The sequence below is a fragment of the Odontesthes bonariensis genome, chromosome 6 (genome assembly GCF_027942865.1).
Source record: "Odontesthes bonariensis isolate fOdoBon6 chromosome 6, fOdoBon6.hap1, whole genome shotgun sequence".
Taxonomy (NCBI): Eukaryota; Metazoa; Chordata; class Actinopteri; order Atheriniformes; family Atherinopsidae; genus Odontesthes; species Odontesthes bonariensis.
In genome coordinates this window covers 4,605,019-4,626,964 of record NC_134511.1, presented here as the reverse complement: position 1 = coordinate 4,626,964, position 21,946 = coordinate 4,605,019, and the positions used below count along the sequence as shown (strand labels likewise).

At 40.3% G+C, this 21,946-nt stretch overlaps 1 protein-coding gene across 3 annotated transcripts in view; it reads left to right on the top strand.

Moving 5' to 3' along the window:
• Window positions 1–21,946, top strand: part of adgrd2 (adhesion G protein-coupled receptor D2) — a 70,685-nt gene that overhangs the window by 28,355 nt on the left and 20,384 nt on the right. For all 3 annotated transcript variants that reach the window (XM_075467148.1, XM_075467146.1, XM_075467147.1), the window contains 6 exons: window positions 7,429–7,562; window positions 11,388–11,503; window positions 16,183–16,303; window positions 21,377–21,418; window positions 21,523–21,576; window positions 21,663–21,810. In XM_075467148.1, coding sequence (XP_075323263.1) covers window positions 7,429–7,562; window positions 11,388–11,503; window positions 16,183–16,303; window positions 21,377–21,418; window positions 21,523–21,576; window positions 21,663–21,810 — 615 coding nt within the window. The remainder of the gene's footprint in view (window positions 1–7,428; window positions 7,563–11,387; window positions 11,504–16,182; window positions 16,304–21,376; window positions 21,419–21,522; window positions 21,577–21,662; window positions 21,811–21,946) is intronic.

Here is a 21,946-nt window from a genome sequence, read left to right as displayed (position 1 = left end):
TTAAACTAACCAACTTTTTTTTTTTTTTCAAGTCGTGTAGGACATACAAGAGAAATAAGGATAATAGAAAAAATAAATAAATAATAGTAACAAAAAAATAAGTATGCCTATATAAAAAATAAAGAAATTGATTTAAAATAAAAATAAAATTAGCAAAACAAAAGCACAAACTTAACACTTCAAGCAATGACAAACGTATTGCATCCCTAGTACTCTATGTACGTGGACAAATTCTCAAAGAAGAGGTGAGTAGCCTGTTATGGGTCTTATTAATGATCATTGTACTTAGCTAGGTGATCTAAAAAAGGCTGCAAGTCTGGTAAAACTAAACGACTTTTTAACCAATAATTCGTATCTCCTGGGGGCCAGGAGGAAAGAATGAATGTACAGATGGATCACGGTATGTTTGATCCCAACAATCTCAATCATTTTCTTTGTAAAGTCTCATTAGTAAACTGTGAAAATGTCATCTCTATTTATCCAGAAAGGTCCTGGTGAAGGGGGTAGCACCTTTATTTTAGGTTATTACACCACAGTACACATAACAGTCAAGTTGTGTTCAAAAGAAAAGATGGACGGCTGAGAATACTGTTCTAATTCAAATGGATGGAGTCCAAACTACAACTATAAAGATGATGGGGGGCAAATGATACCATAAGGATCCCTTTCAGAGTGATTCAATGAACACTGTTCACAAAGGAATCTAAATAGATCTGGCATCAGATTCTCTCCTCCGTGGTGCTGAAACATGGACTCCTCCAAGGCTGTGCTTCACACACTATAAGCATCTTTATCCTTGAGCGAGAATAGATCAAAGTCACATCGCACACCGTGTTTTGAAATCTCCGACTGCCTCTTTTTGTGAAGAGAAATAAAGGAGCCGAAGCCTTTTTTTTAAAGATCTTCGAAAGTTTGAAATTTGTTTGTTTACTGATGTCCTCGATGACATCAGTGTTTGATTAGGAAATAATGAGGGAAGGGTTCTGCCAAAAAGGAAGAAATATTTAACTGTTCTACACGTTAAAAAGCTGTGTAATGTGAATATATTCAAATTTAGGCTGGGCAACGCTTAAAATATCTAATCTAATTAATCGCATTTGTACGCAAAATCCAAAAATGAATCAGAAACAAACAAACAAAAGAAAACACGAAAACAACTGATAGATGGCAGTCAGAGAAAATCCAAATATTCCAACCATGAACCCAAAGTTCTCTCCATTTATCAAGACATTTTGAATAATACAGAAAATAAACTTTTTATTTTGATAAAGTAGGGCTGGGCAACTATTAAAATGTTTAATCTAATTAATCACATGATTTCCCTGATTAATCACGATTAATCGCATTTGTACGCAAAATCCAAAAATGAATCCAAAAGTAGCTTATAGCTTTTAGCATTTAGTTTTATTTTAAATGTGCTGCCATATGAATGAAAGTGCCATAACATTTGTTGTGCAAACACACTTTTAACATCAGCATCTTTCTGTAGTTTTTATGTAGAAGCCTCGCTCCACTGTCTGTTTCCTTGAATGACTTGCTGCTATCAGTTGTGTGTTTTGCCTTTAAGTGATATTTTAGACTGGAACTACTACGCTGAGAAGACAATTCAACTTGGCAGAGTTTACAGATGACTTTGGTTCTGTCGACTCCGCCGTCTGGAAGAACTTTAAAATGAAAATGGCCGAGTAAAAGTTCCGTACCCTTCTCCAGGTTTGGTGGATCCGCCGATTACTTTCTTTTCCGGTTCCTCAGCAGACAGCAACATACTTTTACAAAATAAAAGCCTGTGAGCCACAGACTTTTACAATAATGAAATAAATAATAAATAAATAAATAAATAATAATAAATAAATAATAATAATACATTTAATTGTTTTTTAAAAGTGCCTTTCTCAACACTCAAGGACACTTTACAACACATTAAAAACAATAAATAAAAGAACACAAGTTAAAAAGAGGCTAGAGGGAGAATGCAGCTTGAAACAGATGGTTTTGAGTTTTGATTTGAAGAGGGGTAAAGAGTCAATGTTGCGGATGTCTGGTGGGAGTGAGTTCCAGAGTTGGGGAGCAGAGCGACTGAAAGCTAATAATAAAATAAAATAATAATAATAATAAACAGGCGCCCCATGTACAGAGGCTATAGTCCTCGCTGCAGCTGGCCCCGGTTCGAGTCCCACTTCGGACGGCCCTGTGCTGCGTGTCGTTCCCCCTCTCTCTGCCCCCTGCTTCCTCTCTTCCTGAACTTTCCTATCCATTAAAGGCACAAAAGCCCCAAAAAATAATTTCCTTTTTTTTTTGTTAAACTGCAATAATGCGCGATAAAATATTTATCAGCGTTAAATAATTAACGAGTTAACTCGCCCAGCCTTAATTCAATTCAAAGTTTTCATTTAAAAATAACTTCATTTATGTAACTTACCTGAATAAATCTTTGTTAGCAGCTTAGATAAGAAACCAATGTTCAAATATATTCACACTCGATCTTTCTTTCACCCTCCTGTAGCTCACTGCAGTACATGCACCCAACAAGGATGCGTCAAAGCATCAAACGCCACCCATCACACACGGTTAAATGCTCGTGTGCCTCAGCTTATTCCCCACCACAGTGGTGACAAGCCCAGAGTTTGTGAGCCCTTTCACCACTTCCATGCACAGGGCTTCAGGGTTAGCAGTGCTACAAAAGCAGCAAATATAAAAAAGAAAAGATATTAACAGCACTTCAGTTATTGAAATGTCAGCTTCTCTCGGAGGCGATAGATTGTACTAAAGAAGAAGATTGAATGTGGCACATTCCATGTGAATGTGTATTTATAAAAAAAATGGATTTTTCAAGACTGCAAAGATTGAAAATATACAGACATAAAAACATTAATTTTAGCTGAGATGGCTGAATAGGATAATATATTACAGCGATTGTCTGTAAGCCTTTGCAAAGTCATATCTTTAATGCTTGTGCGATGCTTTTTGTCATGAAATTGTTGGGTTCCCTATTTGGTGAACTGTGGGGTACAATGAACCCTGAACTCTCCCATCTCAGCACACTCAGAGCCTGCATGGCAACTCTAAATCCTCAGTGAAAAGCTGCAGAATGTTAAGTAGCGAATACTGAATCAAATCTACGAGCAAAAGCATTTTGGAATGAAATGGATCAACATAAAAACCTTCTGCCATGTCAAAACTTTGCGTTAAATGTGGAAGTAATTTCATTTTAAATGCATTGCAGTTTTTCTTTTTATGTTTCTTTTTATTCCAGACGCTCTTATTTATGTTTCAGGTATTCAGATTTTTTGTTTTACACACAGAATTAGCAGTGGCTGACACTCTGGGCTTTAATATTGCACATCCCATCGAGAACAATCCAGGTTTACCTTTGTCCATTCAATATTTCGGTTTTGATTTACCTGTCATCAGAGGTGGGTAGACTAGCCAAAAATTGTACTCAAGTAAAAGTACTGTTACTTCAGAATAATATGACTCAAGTAAAAGTCAACAAACCAAGACAGCCCTACAACATCCAGAGCTTTGAGGAACTCAGGACGGACCTCATCCACCCCCGGGGCCTTGCCACCGAGGAGTTTTTTAATCACCTCGGCAACCTCAGCCCCAGAAATGGGAGGCCCCACGTCCGAGCCCCCCAACTCTGCTTCCTCATCGGAAGGCGTGTGGGTAGGATTGAGGAGGCCCTCGAAGTATTCCCCCCACCGACTCACGACGTCCCTAGTTGAGGTCAGCAGAGCCCCGCCCTCACCATACACGGTGTTGACGGTGCACCGCTTTCCCCCGCTGAGCCGCCGGATGGTGGACCAGGATCTCTTCGAGGCCGTCCGGAAGTCGTTCTCCATGGCCTCCCCGAACTCCTCCCAAGCCCGAGTTTTTGCCTCAGCAACCGCCGAGGCCGCGTTCCGCTGGGCCTGTCGGTACCCATCAGCTGCTCCTAGAGTCCCACTGGCCAAAAAGGCCCGATAGGACTCCTTCTTCAGCTTGACGGCTTCCCTCACCACTGATGTCCACCAGGGGGTTCGGGGATTGCCGCCACGACAGGCACCGACCACCTTACGGCCACAGCTCCGGTCGGCCACCTCAACAATGGAGGCACGGAACATGTCCCATTCGGGCTCAATGTCCCCCACCTCCCCCGGGACATGGTTGAAGCTCTTATTATTATTATTATTATTATTATTTTTATTAAAATAATTACTTGAGTAAGAGTAAAAAAGTGCTTGGAGAAAAAACTATTCAAGTACTGAGTAACTGTTGAGTAACGTCTGATTTATTTGTTAACACAAGCATTCAATCAGACAGACAAAAATACTAAATAATCATCTTTAGGCAAATTAGAGTTCATCCAAGTGGTAAAATTAATTAAAATTAATTAATTAATTACAAAATAGCTTAAATTTTAATCCAGATAAATTCAAGTACTTCAATAAAAAATAAAAGAGACTTAGGAAATGTTTAAAACACATGTAACCCATATGTAACCTAAAAAAAAAACATTCACCTATCCATGGGAGGAAAAAACGAGTTTAGGAAACTTACCGCTGCATGTTTCCTCAAGTTAGATGTTGAGTTTCTGCTGAAATGTGCGTTTGTTTTGGTTGACACAGAAGACACATAATGTAGCTGCTGTTTCTCACTCTTTGTAAGGTAAACATGCTTTCAGTATGAGGCCTCGTCTGCGTCTTCATTTCCCACCGTTGGTTCTGACATTTTTCATCTGTTTCTTTCTTTGTTTGCTACGACTGCTAATGCTAAAGCTAACCCGTCCCGCCGCTGAGATTGAGTACGGTCACGTGACCAGACTGCACGGCTGCGTCTGATTGGTGGAACACAGTCAGGTGGTAGAGCCTTTGGCGGAAGTCTCTCTCTCTGTCAGAATAAAACATTAAAATGAGGCGTACGCGGGGGGATAAAAATAATGAGGCGTAGAATACCAAAGAGGTAAGAAGAAAAGTAACCAGCTCATTGTAGCCTAATGTAGCGGAGTAAGAGGACAGTTTCTGCTGCACACATCTACTCAGGTTAAAGTAAAAAGTATAGAGATTTAAAATTACTCCTAGAAGTATAATGTTTTCAAAAACATCCTCAAGTAAATGTAACTCGTTACCACCCACCTCTGCCTGTCAGAGCGGATACTAGTGGTGAGAGGATCCAAACACAGACTTAGATCTGAGAAGAAATAGAACAGGGAAACACTTTTATACTAAACTGAGAAAACAAAACCCTAAGAACTAACAAAAATCAGACTATAACCGTGATTGTAGGGATGAACCCATACCAGTGTGACAGGAGCTTAATTTCCCTGCAAAGTTAAAACAATATGTTGCACTAAGAGCAGTTTTATATTACTAAAATGCAAAGTTGTATTTGGGTTGAATATGCCTAAAGAAAAAAAAACGTGTTTAATTGTAAGAACTGTTATGGCCTTGATTAGTAAGGCAAGGCAATTTCATTCGTAGAGCACAATTCATACACAAGGTAATTCAAAGTGCTTTACAGCTACATAAAATCACAAGAAGGCAATAAAATTATTTAAAAAAAATAATAAATAGTACTCATATCGGTACTCGATATCAGCAAGTACTAAAAGGTAAGTACTTGTACTTGTACTCGGTTTTAAAAAAACGTGGTATCGGTGCATCTCTACGTGATTGTGAAGCAATGCAGACAAACCACGGGGTGAAACGACAGCGAGCACCGAGGGAACACAGGGAGCTTAAATACTGTGGGGGAAACGATTTGTGAATGGATGCAGCTGAGGAGAATGAACACATTAGAGTGTGTGGAACTGATTCAAGTGAGAATGTGAAACAAGAAATCAAACCAAGACGGGGTGGTCCGTGGCGTAGTGGGTTGAGCAGGCGCCCCATGTACAAGAGGCTATAGTCCTCACTGCAGCTGGTCCGGTTCGAGTCCCGCATCGGACGGCCCTTTGCTGCATGTTGTTGCCCCCTGCTTCCTGTCTCTCTCCACTGTCCTATCCAATAAAGGCATAAAAAGCCCCCCAAAATACCAAGACAAGACTACTGACCCAAGTAAATAACAAAGGCAAGCGTGAATGTACACTGGAAAAAATGCCCCTCCAAAAATAAGTAAAAAAACAACAAATAAAAGACGTTTTTGCTTGAAATAAGCAGAAAAATCTGCCAATGGAACTAGTGAAAATTGGCTTGTCAAGATTTCTTGAAATAAGATGTGATATTTAGGACTTTTGAGATAAAAGTGATCTTGAAATTAGCTTAAAAACCTCTTCAAATGTAAAAAAACAAAAGCTTGTTTCATGTGATATGTGACTCAAAACAATTTGTTTTCAAGACTTTTTCATTTAACAAGATATTCCAGATGTATTGTCTTCAAACAAGTCCCTATATCTGGCTGAAATAGAACTTGTTAGGCAGTTGTGTCTTATATTAAGTGTAATGAGATATTTTGACAAGAAATGAGACAAATATACTTGGTAAGACTTTGATTTTTTTCCAGTGTAAGCATGACACACAACTGAAGACTACAAAAACCCCGAGTGACTAAACAAGAAAACAGAACAGAGACAAAAACCAGAAAACCCCAAAAAATCCAGGAAAAATGCACGATTTGAAGATTGTTCTTAGGACAGAATTCTTAACAGGATCAGATGGTTTAATTAATCATGTTTTACTAAACTATTTGTTGTGAGGGGTTAAATCTGCAGCCTGCTTGTTTTTGCAGTGAAATCCTGGAACGATTTAAACAAAATGATAATTCTAATGCAAACACAGACCCAGGCCAGCCACAGTGAGCGCTAAGCTGCGCATGGGCGACAAGTTTAATCAGGTTTTATGTTTCGTAAGCGTTACAGAAGTGCACAGAACCTTTTACGTCTTCAATTTGGTTTCTTCAAATTGTTATTTGAATAGAATGTGTGCAGAAAATGAACAGCGTTTATGTCTCTTCACTGTGACTTCAGAAATATTTGTCCAACGGCTGAACTTTAGGAATTCATTCATTCCTGCCCTGCGTTGCACCCTCTTGTTCATATTCATATAATAATTGTCCTTCTTGTATCTTCATCAAGTGAAAACATGACGTTGATGTCATGTTATCTTACGCTGCAGCCTTAACCCAGTTATTTTTTTTCTATTTCTTTCTTAAACATCCTGCAGCTGCTGCCGTTCACGTTCCCAAATCAATCCGAGTGCGTGTTTTGTCGAATGATGAGCTGAGAACACAGTGTGATCGAGTAACAAAAACAGTGAATATTCAGGTGTTGCTCTCATCTCTCCAGACGCTCTGAAATCCGCTTCAGACTAAACAGGCACAACGAACAGAAAAGACTAAATATTCAGACACTGCAGCAGTGACTATTACAGAAATATGTCTTTAAACATGCTTGTTTTGGTGTAGCAACAACCCCCATGCTTCATTTTATTTTATCAAACCCTTTTTTTTCAGGACTACCTGTTCTGATAGTTGGTGTAACATTGGTGATATCAGTGGACAAGTACAAGGCAGATGATCACTGCTGGCTCAGTGTGAAGACTGACACAATCTGGGCCTTTGTGGGACCCGTTATTTTTGTTTTGGCGGTAAGTGTTCTTGCTGCTCACACTTTCTCATGCACTACGACTTATTCTACAATTCAGCTGCAGCTCATGAAGTCACTCCAAAATAACATTCTTTAGCAGACATTTTTTTCAGTCTTCAAGTATTTCTGCTATGGACATACAATGCATTCACAGCAAAAAACAGTGTTTTGCACCAATTCCTGACCCCAGTTTGCTTAAACAAAGAATGCAAAACATATCTGATGTTGCATCAAACATATCTACATACAACGGTTTTGTACTGAACTGCTTTAAAGAGTGGATTTCTTTCTGTCTTTGTTATCTTGTACAACAGGTGTGGTTGGGTATATTTTCTCTTGTTAAAAAGTATTATAATAACTAAAGAATAATTGTCATAGAGTCAAATGTCGATACAGTTTGCCATATTCAATTTTTAATTGAAAACACAGAATTCATGTGCATAATTTCATATTTTTAATTGTCATCTACAAATTATTAACATTTTTTAAAGTAAAAGAAAACAAAACATAATTTTAACTCAGCTGTTGCAGCACCATGTTTCACTCCCAGTTGGAAAAAAAAGCCTTGATCTCTTCCGGATCCGTCTTCACCTGCTGGAAAATGTAGCCGAGAAAAGAAGATAGATGGTATATTGAACTCACATGGCTCGGCCTTGACAAAGGGGCGGTTCTCCAAAAGCCTTTGAAGAACCCGAACCTGTGTCCTATAGACATGTTTGTTCTCCGCAGGAGAAAATGAAAACATCATCAAGATACAAACTGATTTAAATAGTCTTTCAGGACATCATTCATGAGGGCTTGAAACACTGTGGGAACCTTAGTGAGGCCGAAGGGCATTACTAGGTATTCAAAGTGACCTAAGGCTGTTTTAAAGGCAGGTTCCACTCATTCCCTTCATAAATCAGGACCAGGTGATAAGCGTTTGCTGAGATCGAGTTTGGAGAAGATGGTTGAGCCCTGAATAAGTTCAAAGGCAGAGGAAATTTTATTCCTTATAGTGATTTAACCCCCAATAATTGATGCAAGGTCGCCTGGTCTCGTCCTTCTTCTGGACGAAGAAGAAACCGGCTTCAACTGGGGAAGATGGCGGCCTGATGATTCCAGCTATGTAGAGTTCAGTGGCCTCGCGCTCTGGGAACGACGAGTTGTAAAGCCTGCTAGATGGCCGGGGCCGCTCCTGGTAGAATATCGATGATGAGGAGGTAAAGACAGGCCCCTACCTTTACTAAAGACTGTGCCAAAGTCATGATACTCAGTGGCGACCAGTGACAGATCCACCGGGGAGCTGGACGACTGGAGGGCTGACTTGAGGCAGTTCGACAAGCAGAAGGAACTCCAGTCTTCTTGCGGTGATTACCTGAGACTATAAGGGTGGTAGGTGCGGTTTTGTGAGTGATGGCCTTATGTATACCTCCATCCAGCCCCAATACCGTGTTGGGTGGAGGCAGGAGTTTCAGGGAAAGATGGAGGCCAAAGTGGGGTCCAGGAGATTCTGCTCCACTCTTGAATCAACCAACGCTGAGAGTTCCTTAGTGGTGTTGCCTATTTGGATGGTCACAGGTAGTGAGTCTTGGAGGATTTTCTTTAGTAGTACCACCCACCAGTTATCCTGCCTCTACTTTTGGTCTTTTGGTCGTACAGGGTAAGCAGCAATGAAATGATTACTAGCACCACAATAGATACACTTATTAGCTTTAAAGCAATGAAGACGTTCCTGGGGAGTGAATTTCGCCCAACCCAACTGCTTGGGCTCGGAAGATTCCCCTTTAGGTGGATCCAGTGGGAGGAGGAGAGGTGGGAAGATGGCCTCCAAGGTAGTGGTTGTTGGGGTGGAGAGGACCTCTCTCCTTCGCTCGGCTAGCCGCTTGGCGATTCGAATAGCTAGAGTGACTAAGACTAACTGGTCCTTCATCTGTTTGTTGAGTGCATTCAGAAGAACTCCCTGGAGAGCGTTAGCCGGCCACTCCATTTCAGCTGCCAAGATGCAGAATTCTATAATGAATTCAGCCACTGACTGGCTGCCTTGTTTTAAGTTTCCGAAGCCTCTTAGCAGCAGTTAAATCACGAAGGGGGTGGTCAGAAGTCCTTTTAAACCCGTCCTGAAAGACAGAAAAGGGATAAAAGTCGATGAAGTGTTGATGGAAAAAAAAGCTGGTGCCCAGTCTAGTGGTCTATCCTTTAAAAAGGCAATGACGTAAGATATTTTGGAAGAGTCAGTGGTGAAAGAGCGTGGGGAATGGGTGAAAGCTAGGGAGCACTGGAGCAGGAAACCTCCACATTACTCCAGAGAAATTGTCCGGGATGAGAAAGGAGGCGTTGCGGAAAACTGGCTCGGGTGAAACGCCTGGAGACAGAACTGGAGAACTGGCTGGTGACATGCATGAAGAGGAAGCAGACAAGCATTTGTGAATACTTTGTAGTGATTCAAAGACTTGGTTGAGACCAATGCCAATAGGTTATTTGAACCTTGTTGCTCGTTCAGAGAACGCAAAGCCTTCTCGTGCTCGCCGAGTACGACTCCCTGTTTGGTTAAAGCTGACCGGAAAGCGTCCCCTGAGTCCAATATCAGATACAGGACTCTGGGAGAATCAGAGGTAGAATAGAGTTTATTTACAAGTGGTTGGGTGTTGAAAGCCGAAGGGATTATCCGGGTAGACGTAGAACTCTGAGAGCGCTAGTAGTTTAACTTCCAATACTACTCAGGAGTCGGCCTAATCACCACTAGAGTAGTGAGACAATCTGGCGAAAACTGGTTGCTCCAGCAGCTCCTTAAAGAGTGTCCTGATGAGGAACAGGTGTGGAAGCAGGAGCAATCCAGACTCCGCGCCAGGTTCCCAGGAAAACTGCCTAGACCCACCTAAGACTCGGAAACCACAGCGAAACAACACAGCCAAGCATGATCGTGACTCCCGTCTCTTGCAAGCTTACCAAAAAGCCCAGTTTTCTCTGATTTGTCAGTCAGGAAAAACAATAAATGTTACGTACCACAGTTTTTATGTCTATGACTACAATACAGTCCTTTATAACATGTCCACCCATCCATCCATTTTCCATCCACACTTCATCCTATTTAGGATTGTGGGGGTGCTGGAGCCTATCCGAGCTGCCATTGGACTAAAGGCAGGGTACAACCTTGACTGGTCACCCGTCCAGGGCCAACACAGAGACGAATAACCATGCACACTCACACACTGACTCCCAGGGTCGAATTCAGGATAATTAATTGAATAATGTGCACTGAAGGCCCCCAGGTACCCTGGTAGCCCCTTTATAATATGTCTGAACAAGAATTTGACCCTGAAGATAAATTGACCACAGAAGTTGCATGTGAACTGTTAAAACTAACAGCTAACAAACAACTGAGTTGGTTTACGTCAAAGTCCGAAAGGATAACATGTAAACACAGTCTTCTGTTGTCCATCAGCATTATGGTTTTGACTTTGCTCTCGCCCAAGAACATGTAATCAAAACTAATGGTAACATTAGTCACACCAGTAGCCCATATACCCCAGATACCATGGATTCCTCCACTGTTGTGGTAACAATGCCACCGAAAGTAAAACAAAACCTTGAAAACGAGACGTAGAATGAGTGACATAAGCCGAGTATTATCCAAAGTATTCCTTAAATCCAAAACAACATGAAAAATGACAGAACTGAGCATTGCATGTTGAAACTCTCTGTCCTATGTTTTTCTCAAACACAGATGAAGTAATGGATGCCCCTTGCTGGCGTTAGTTTGTTCCAGACTAAGCAGAGGGGAAATGGTTCCGTCATACTCGTGTGAGCTTGAGGCCAAGTTGATGTTGTCGTCCTCTCCTTGCAGGTCAATGCGGTTGTTTTGTGTCGGGTTGTCATGGTGACCGTTTCCAGCGCTCATCGTCGTGCCAAGATGCTCAGTCCAAGCTCGGCATCAAAGATGCAGACCTTTGACCTCACCTGGTGAGATACAACGGCGTCTCTGCCGCTCTCTTTTTCTCCCCTCCTGTACTTTCTTTCATGAGTTGTTTTCTCTCGTGCACCCACGCTCTCTCACACTCTCCCTCTCTCAAGCAACCCACAGTCAATAGAGACAGTGTGAGAGCTTGGGAGTTCACTGTGGGAGTCGCCAGGGCTTATCAACTTAACACCTGGTCCCAGCACACTTGTGTGTGTCCGTACGTGTATGAATGTTTGTTTGTGAAATATATTGCTGGATCTGTTCTCCACTCTCTACTCTGCCATGAGAGTAGTCATGTTGCATCATTCATCTGTTTGCTAGTTCACACACTGGAAAAAATCTAAGTCTTACCAAGTATATTTGTCTCATTTCTAGTCAAAATATCTCATTACACTTAATATAAGACACAACTACCTAAAAAGAGGGATGCTGTGTAAAATGTAAATGTAAACCAATATGTTGCTCTGAATAGAATGTTGAAAACATAAAAAAAAGGTTTGGCAGCAAGATGATTTACTCTTTCCTCATGTGGGATGGCAGCAACATGTCTCAAAAAAGTCTGGATTGGGGACAACAAAAGACATATACTGAAAAGTGGAACAATACTTTAAAAGACGTCACATAGTAAAAAAAAAGAAAGAAAAAGAAATAGCTGAAGGGATTTGTTGCAACTATTTAAATTAATCAGCAACAAGTCAGTAACATGACTGAGTATAAAAAGAGGAGGCAGAGATGTGCAGACATTTTGTTTGAATATTCCGTCATCCACAGAACAGAATATCGTTGGAATATTCAAAGAATCACATTTCTGTGTGCATCGATAATCTATATCAGATACCCAAGATCCCTAAAAACCTGCGTCTCTGATGGTATGGTAAGGCATCATCAATCCTTAAAGGGATAGTTCGCCTCTTTTGACATGAAGCTGTATAACATCCCATATCAGCAACATCATTTCTGAACATCTTCTTACCCCCTGCTGCGTCCTGTGAGCAGAGTTCCAGCCTCGTTTTGGCGTTGACGAAAGTAGTCCGGCTAGTTTGCTGGGGTCTCTCCCTTCATATCACTACGGGCTGTGTAAACTGTGCAGACCGAAGTGCAGACCGAGCAGTCCCCTGCTTCCGAGCAGCAAACACCGTAACAAGCACGACTATCGCTAGGTGGCTATACGCATTGATATGAAGGGAGGCAAAAATAGCGCCAAGCGATTGTGAGGTCTGACTTTTTCCTGGAGAACGATTTTGTGATGCAAATGTATTACTCTTTTGAACGCATATTGTTTTGAGAAGCAAAACGCTTTATTTTTTAAACCTCAGCAAACTAGCCAGGACTACTTTCATCAACACCAAAACGAGGCTGGAACTCTGCTCACAGGACGCAGCAGGGAGTAAGAAAATGTTCATAAATGATGTTGCTAATATGGGATGTCATACAGCTTCATGTCAAAAGAGGCGAACTATCCCTTTAAAGCGACATATGCTCCAAGGAAAGCCACACGAATTTTAGCAAGACAATGCCAAACTGCAGCTTCTGCACCAGCATGGCTTTACAGTGGAAGGGTGTTGGTGCTGGAATGGGACAACATTCCTCTCCCAACAGCCGAGTGGCCGGTCTCCTCCGTTCCCAGACGTTTGCAAACTGTTGTTAGAAGAAGAAGAAGAGAGGATGCCACGCAGTGGAAAACGTGACCCTGTCCCCATTTCTTGTTGATGCATTGCTATCATCGAATCCAAGCTGAGCCAATATTTTTCTTGAAATAGTAAAATATTTATCTTTCAGCTTTTGACATATCCTTCATGTTCCAGATAGACAGATATGGAGCTTTTATTGTCATCGTGAAAAAAAGAGCGTTACAACGAAACTGTCAGCAGGAAACAAACATCCAGAGAGAGAGAGGAGCTGAAAGCCACGTGATCGCGTTCTATTGTGAATAGAATATTAGTTTTGGAGATTTTCAAATGATTGCATTCTGTTCTTTATTTAAATTCCCCACTTTTTGGCTTTTATCATTCAGTTAAAGTTTAATTCCCTGCTTTTTCCTGCTAAAATATGTCCCAAATATGTGGCCTCACCTGTTAAAAGGTGCAAACATTTCCAAAAATTGACATTGCTGTAGCTGTTAATGACTGTTGTTCAAACATTAGTTGGTGGTGCATTAGTTGGGAACCATTTTTGGCAGATTTTTGGCAGATTAATCCACATTTGTTGCATATTTTTAAATTTGGGGTTGTATATCCTTAAAATAGCACTTCAAGTTCTTCTGTCTCTTTGGCTTTTTGTCATTCACTTAAAGTTTAATTCCCTGCTTTTTCCTGCTAAAATATGTCCCAAATATTTGGCCTCACCTGTTAAAAGGTGCAAACATTTCCAAAAATTGACATTACTGTAGCTGTTAATGACTGTTGTTCAAACATTAGTTGGTGGTGCATTAGTTGGGAACAATTTATGGCAGATTTTTAGACAAAACAGTGAATATTGGTGGTATTGAGTCTTATTTTATTCACTCATCTCCTTCCTTTGGCGTGGTTTTTTTTGTATTTTAGTTGACCAAATCCCCAAACTATCAAACAAAGTCAGATAATTAGCCGGCTCATTCTGAGTACAACGAATAGCACATCTGGAGTTATTGCACGTTGGTCTTAATCTGATGGAAACTAAGCTTTTCCAGCTCTCGCTGTGTCTCTCCATTCCCTCACAAACAGACTGAAAGTAGAAGGATGTGTCAGCTGTGTTACATCAATTCAGGAGATTAGAGGGAAAACGACTTTCAAAAATAAACAGCAGAGAGAGTGGGCTTTGTCCTTGCAGACACGGTTCAGTCTGAAAACTCAATCTCTCTACCCAGGTGCAGCGGCGCGACAACAATGGTAGTTTGAACAAAGGAACCCTTTTCTGCCTTGCCCCATGAAATGGTTATTGGCCGTATATGCACCGTGATCATTGAAAGAATGATTGCAAAGGGAAAGGACTGGCAGAGGCGGTGAAATCTATGGTTGTGCTGTGATTTTTGATGAGGATTCAAGGAGGCATTACCTGAGAGTAACTTAAAAACTCCGCTTTGCTGGAAATATTCCATCTGCCTGGACACATTTTCTTTAAAATGGTGCCAAAATAATCTAATTTTAACCTTATTTAACCTCAACGTATTAACAAATTAGTATATTTTAAACAACAAATCTAAAACCCGCCCTGTACACACCTCTAAATCCCAGGTACACGGAAAAAAAACAGTTCCTTCTTGTCCTGTGTTGAAAACAAATAGCTCGAAGTTTTCCAAGAGGCTTAGAATATCAATAACAGAAGTATACAAAAAAAACTCAGAGAGAGTCAACAAGAAGAATCAGAAACAAACAAACAAAAGAAAACAACTGATAGATGGCAGTCAGACAATATCCAAATATTCCAACCATGAACCCAAAGTTCTCCCCATTTATCTAGACATTTTGAATAATACAGAAAACAAACTTTTTATTTGAATAAATTAGGGCTGGGCAACGATTAAAATGTTTAATCTAATTAATCACATGATTTCCCTGATTAATCGCGATTAATCGCATTTGTACGCAAAATCCAAAAATGAATTCAAAAGTATTGTATAGCTTTTAGCATTTAGTTTTATTTTAAAATGTGCTGCCATATGAATGAAAGTGCCATAACATTTGTTGTGCAAACACACTTTTAACATCAGCATCTTTCTGTAGTTTTTATGTAGAAGCCTCGCTCCACTGTCTGTTTCCTTGAATGACTTGCTGCTATCAGTTGTGTGTTTTGCCTTTAAGTGATATTTTAGACTGGAACTACTACGCTGAGAAGACAATTCAACTTGGCAGTGTTTACAGATGACTTTGGTTCTGTCGACTCCGCCGTCTGGAAGAACTTTAAAATGAAAATGGCCGAGTAAAAGTTCCGTACCCTTCTCCATGTTTGGTGGATCCGCCGACTACTTTCTTTTCCTGTTCCGCAGCAGACAGCAGCAGACTTTTACAAAATAAAAGCCTGTGAGCAACAGACTTTTACAAAATAAAAGCCTGTGAGCAACAGACTTTTACAATAATAAAATAAATAATAAAACCTGCGCTTATGCGTGATAAAAATTGTATCGGCGTTAAATAATTGATGCATTAACGTGATAATAACGAGTTAACTCGCCCAGCTCTAGAATAGATTTATTTGAATTGCAGCCATTTATTAAAGCGTGAAAGCATTAGTTTTGGAGACATTTTTAAATCCAGGTTAAACACATTTCTGTTCTCATGTGTCTATGCATGAAATCTGCACGATGTCTTTGAACTTATCTGGACTGTTTCTTGTTTTTAAATTAATTTAAATTATTTTATTTGTTTCTCTTTATATTCTTTTATGTATTTTTAATGCTTCTTCCACTCCTGCTGCAATGCTTTTATTTTATGTGAAGCACTTTGAACTGTTTTGTACATGAAATGTGCTACAAATAAACTTGATTTGATTTGACTCACAAGCCATCATGAAACATTGTCAAAACAATTCATGATTGGCAGTGAAATAATACACAAACTGTGGGTCAAAAAGGGGTGTTTTTCATGAGTAGATTGAAAATGTGGAGTACTCTTCCTCACAAAGTACCTTAACTGTCGATAACTGCAGACAAAAAGAATCTCTTGCTGCATTTACAGGTTCCTGTGTGTTCTTTCTGCATCTGTAGGGCTGTGACTCGTCCGGTTCTTATCTTGCTGCCGGTCCTGGGGCTGACGTGGCTGTGTGGAGTGCTGGTCCATCTGTCTGTGGTGGTTGCCTATGTCTTCATCGCTCTCAACTCCTTCCAAGTAATGCTACATATAATCGTCAGGATAGCGGTGTCACGTGAGGAATTGATTGTGAAAAAGGATTGCAAAAAAATTGAATCTACTCAATGCCTGCATACAATACTAAGAGCCACACATTCACTGTTTGTTTCAACCATGAAAAGACTGTGCAGCCCACCTCAGTTCCTGCCTGCAGTGAGGTGCCCCCACCCTCTGCTTTCATCTGAGGAGAATGTGTGGAAAACAGAAAACACATCTAAAGCATCCCTACAACACTGATTTGCATGGCATCAGATGACACACATTCTTATTAACACATGTATGCATATATAACTGCAACTGTAAATGCTACATTTGCGTTTTTATTGCAACACAAATTAAATGTTTCACTTAGGGCTGGGCAACAATTACAATTTTTAATCTAATTAATCGCATGATTTCCTCGATTAATCGCATTTGTACGCAAAATCCAAAAATGAATCCAAAAGTAGTGTATAGCTTTTAGCATTTAGCTTTATTTTAAATGTGCTGCCATATGAATGAAAGTGCCATAACATTTGTTGTGCAAACACACTTTTAACATCAGCATCTTTCTGTAGTTTTTATGTAGAAGCCTCGCTCCACTGTCTGTTTCCTTGAATGACTTGCTGCTATCAGTTGTGTGTTTTGCCTTTAAGTGATATTTTAGACTGGAACTACTACGCTGAGAAGACAATGCAACTTGGCTGTAAATGCAGGAGTTTTCTTTAAATTTATTTTGAGATACGTGCTTTTATGTTGAAACGAGTAAAACAGGAAGCAGCGCTGGTTAGCTCCGTGATGTTACCTGCTAGTTTATTTTTATTTTAATGTGTTAATGGGCGATAAAATATTTATCAACGTTAAATAATTAACAAGTTAACGCGATAATAACGAGTTTACTCGCCCAGCCCGAGTCTCACTATGTATTTAACGAGGGAATTGTCAGTTAATTTAGTGAAGTACTTAAAAATACTGGCGTTGCAAGGCCAATGGTGGTGCAAAGGGGGCTTAACAATACATTAGAAACAGGTTTGAATTTTAGTAATTATTTTATTAATTAGGGCTGGGCGAGTTAACTCGTTATAACTCGCTGATTATTTAACGCCAATAAATATTTTATCGCGCATTAACGCAGGTTTTATTTATTTATTTTAAAAAAATAATAATTTAATAAATAAAAAAATAAATTTTGGGCATTTGTGCCTTTAATGGATAGGAAAGTTCAGAGAGACAGGAAGCAGGGGGCAGAGAGAGGGGGAACGACACGCAGCACAGGGCCGTCCCATGCGAGACTCGAACCTTCGAACTTTCATTCATATGGCAGCACATTTAAAATAAAATTAAATGCTAAAAGCTATACACTACTTTTGGATTCATTTTTGGATTTTGCGTACAAATGCGATTAATCGTGATTAATCAGGGAAATCATGCGATTAATTAGATTAAAAATTTAAATCGTTGCCCAGCCCTAGTTATATGTACATATATACAGCACTAAATACAATACATACTGGGAATATCACAGAGATCAATAGGCTGATGTGCACCAGATGTGCACAACAGCTGCAGCGATCCTCTACAAGATGAGCAACATAAGGGGCAGCAGTATCCCCGATGGAGAGGAAGGCTGGAGGCCAAGATCAAGGCCGCATGGAGAGAGGTCATCCAGCTATTAGAGTTTTAGAGAGATGCAACAAATACACAACAAACTGTCCTCAAGCTGCACAAAAGAACTGATTGAGGACACGTCAGCGGCTCAATAAGTAGACAGCGAGACAGCCTTCATGAGGCGAACCGAACAGGAGCTGAAGCGCAGTCCACATCAGAACGCAGTCAGAACAGGGAGAACGTGCTCATGCTTTACTAACGGCAGCAACTTCAGATATTGGCTGTGTTCGAAACCGCCTACTACTCCTACTACTCCCACTACTCCCACTACTCCCACTATTCCTACTAACTTTAACTTGTTTTAAGTTCCCGGATGCACACTAGATTTGCCGAAATGTTGGGTATGCATCATGAGGTTACTACTCATACTCAAACTACCCAAGATGCAACGTAACGTGACGTCGCCGATCGTCATTTCCTGTCAAAACGGCAGTTTCAAGCTAGCTACAACGAGGGTAGGTTCACTTCCTGTTTTCAAAACAAAAGCACCAATTGTATCGTAATGGCTTTCCCTATGATAAAAGGCAACGGGTATTTTATTTTGTGAAAATAACTGGAGGTGCGTTGCTCACTGCGGCTAGCTTTAGTAGCGCCGAATTCGTGGGAACAAAATTGTAAACAGCCGGTATTTTGTCAGGTTTTCAACACGTTGGGGATCTAAACGACTACTTTCTCACCTGAAAATGTTTCAAATGTTGCTAAAGTTTACAGAGTTTAGAGCTTAAGCGAAATCAGCTTCAGGCCGGCTGATTTCGGCTCGGGCAGGAGCGAAATGCATTGTGGGTAAACGCTCTGCATACTGTCTGATCAATGAGTATGCAGTATGGAAGTATGTAGTATGTAGTATGTAGTATGTAGTAGGCGGTTTCGAATACAGCCGATGTCTCTTTTTAATTTCACATCCATTTTACATTAAAGCAGTTATTTCTTCACTTGATTAGCTTGATTAGCGTCACACTTTGCACTGTGTGTGTGTGTGTGTGTGTGTGTGTGTGTGTGTGTGTTAACGTGTTTATAAGTCACAGCTGTTTTTTGTATTTCTGCATCAGTAATATTTCGTCTTTTCTCGCGGTTTGTAAATAGATCTTTTATTTAACACACCTTTTATCTGCTCATTACATTTAATACGATGCTTGTGCACTAATATGACTGAGTGTGTGTTTTTGTGCGCGTGCACGTGTGTGTGTGTGTGGGAGGCGGCAGCCTGTGCTTTGAACAACAGGTCATACCAAATCTACCTCCAGCTCTCCTCCTCAGATAACGTAACGCTCATTTCCTCTCTCTCACACACTTCCTTTATTTCCCACCTCTTTCCACACACTGTATCTGTTTCTTATACCTTTTCTGTGATTCCCTTCCTATGTCTGTGCGTGTCCTTTTTATTATCCCCCCCATCCCACGTTGCCCTTTCCGGGTCTTTAATTAATCAAATTGAGCTAGCCCCTGGGTGACCCCTAGAGAGCTGCTAGTTAATTTAGATTTACTGCCAGTGTCCAGTTGAGGCCAGATAAGACCACAGTAGGAGTTCTTCCTTGTGAAGGTAGGAGGATGATGCTGAGCCAGCCCATATTCTTCTTACCAAAAAAAAAAGAGAAAGAGAAAGAGAGGGAGCAGGGAGTGAAGGCTAGTCGGACAAAACAGTGCCGATTAAGATCCAGCAGAAGTTAAACATAGAAGTTAAACATTTTCTGCAGGAGATAGAACACTTATAGCACTCATCTGCCTCTGCGTGTTGTTTTAAGTTCAAGAGGTTTGTTTGTAGCCCACAGACCTTTATGAATACTTAAGCAAAGCAAAACAATGGCAGCACAGATGGCGTTAACGCTGAAATAACTCGTCTCCAAAGGCCCTTCAAAGATAGCCTATGTATCTGTTATTAAAGACATAATCATCCAAAGCTAATACGTGCTAACACAGCTGGAGATTAATCCACTACATACTCCAACTGCCAACAAATAAACACTCTACAAAGGTTCATAGACAACAGAAGTAAGAGCCAGTCAGTTCTGTTCGACCTTATCAGTAGTTGCATTGGGAGACCCCCACAGTACTTTGAGCTGGTTACAGCTCGACTTTGTCATTTAGTCAGAGGTGGGTAGAGCAGCCAAAAATTCTACTCAAAAGTACTGTTACTTTAGAATAAAATGACTCAAGTAAAAGTAAAAAGTAGTCATCCAAATAATTCCTTGAGTAAGAGTAAAAAAGTGTTCGGTGAAAAAACTACTCAAGTACCGAGTAACTGTTGAGTAACGTCTGATTTATTTGTTAACACAAGCATTCAATCAGACAGACAAAAATACTAAATAATCATCTTTAGGCAAATTAGAGTTCATCCAATTGATAAAATAAGTTCAAATTAATTAATTAATTACAAAATAGCTTAAATTAAAATAATCCAGGTAAACTCAAGTACTTCAATAAAAAAATAAAAGAGACTTAGGAAATGTTTAAAACATATGTAACCCATATGTAACCTAAAAAACAAACATTCACCTATCCATGGGGGAAAAAACGAGTTTAGGAAACTTACCGCTACATGTTTCCTCAAGTTAGATGTTGAGTTTCTGCTGTAATGTGCGTTTGTTTTGGTTGACACAGAAGACACATAATGTAGCTGCTGTTTCGCACTCTTTGTTTAGCATCTCTTTGCGCGCCCTGCAAATCTACAGCCATGAACATGAATTTGATGTAATGAGTCCAAAAGCAAATTGGTATGGTGCAAGCCTGCAAACCGTAGCTGTGAACTGCTGCATCTGGGTGTTTTAGAGCAGTTTCAGGCCTGAAGCACATAGTTTTATGGTTCACAAACTTTATCGCTTTCTAAGCTTTATCGAACAACAGGTACCATCATAAAGGAAAGCACCTTGGCTCTCTGTTTTTGTTGAGCAAATAATGACCTGGTGTATCATCTGGGTTTGAATTTACTTAATTCTAAGAGTTGGTAAGGACCAGATTATTAAAGTTTTTGTCTGAATCATAGAACCTTCGAACTGAAAGAGGGCGCACTTTAATTTTCAAGCTAGTTATTTTTCAAGCTAACACAACTTTGATGCCACTACTGTTGCACAGCTTTGCTAGTAGGGCTAAAGAACCTTGTTTTAGTGTATCTCAACACAAACTGAACAAAGTACAATATTTTTTAGACAAATTTCTAATATTTATGCAGGAGGCTTTGTCCGTATTAGTCAAGATTCATGTGAGATTCATTCTCGGCTTTGCTGCCATGTGAAATCACAGCCTCCTAAGAGCAGCTAAAGCTCTTCTTTAAAGGAGCTTTATTTAGAATCCACACTTTTTGTTGATATAGAGAACTGTATAGTTTGACTGAAAGGTGGATTTCTAAATGTATAGTAAAAAAAAAAGGTTTATTTTTCTCTCTCACGCATGCCTCTCCCCTCTCCACAGGGCCTCTATATCTTCTTAGTGTATGCTGTTTACAACAGTGAGGTAAGAAGGCATTCAGCGAATTGTGAGTGTTGCTGCAGCAAAATGTCTGAATGTGTCTTTGTACAGCATGCGAAGCCTTTTGGTATGAACTGCCTCTCGCTTAGGTGAGGAATGCCATAAAGAGGATCAAAGAAAAAAGAAAGGCCTTATCTTTCACAGTGAGTGCGCAAACTACGTTCATTTCTCACGAATGTTTGCTGCAGCAGAACTCCAACTTTGATTGGGGTTTTTGATGTGTTTTCAGAACTGCTCCCAGCCGGCCAGCTTCCTCCCATCCCAGAGAGCTCCGATTAGCTCGTGGAGCCACAGTCCGCCGACTCCATCCAGCCCAGAGACCAGTGAGACGTCCGGACCCACCAGCTCCACCTCCACGTCACTGGTTATCAAGAATGGTGAGCTGATGAGACTCAAGTGTTTTAAAAGATTTGATACTAAACAGACTAATTGTAGTAAAAATGACCTGATATCTGTCCGTTTGCTGTCACTTAATAAGTTACAACATGTGCAGGCATACACGGCACCAATTCA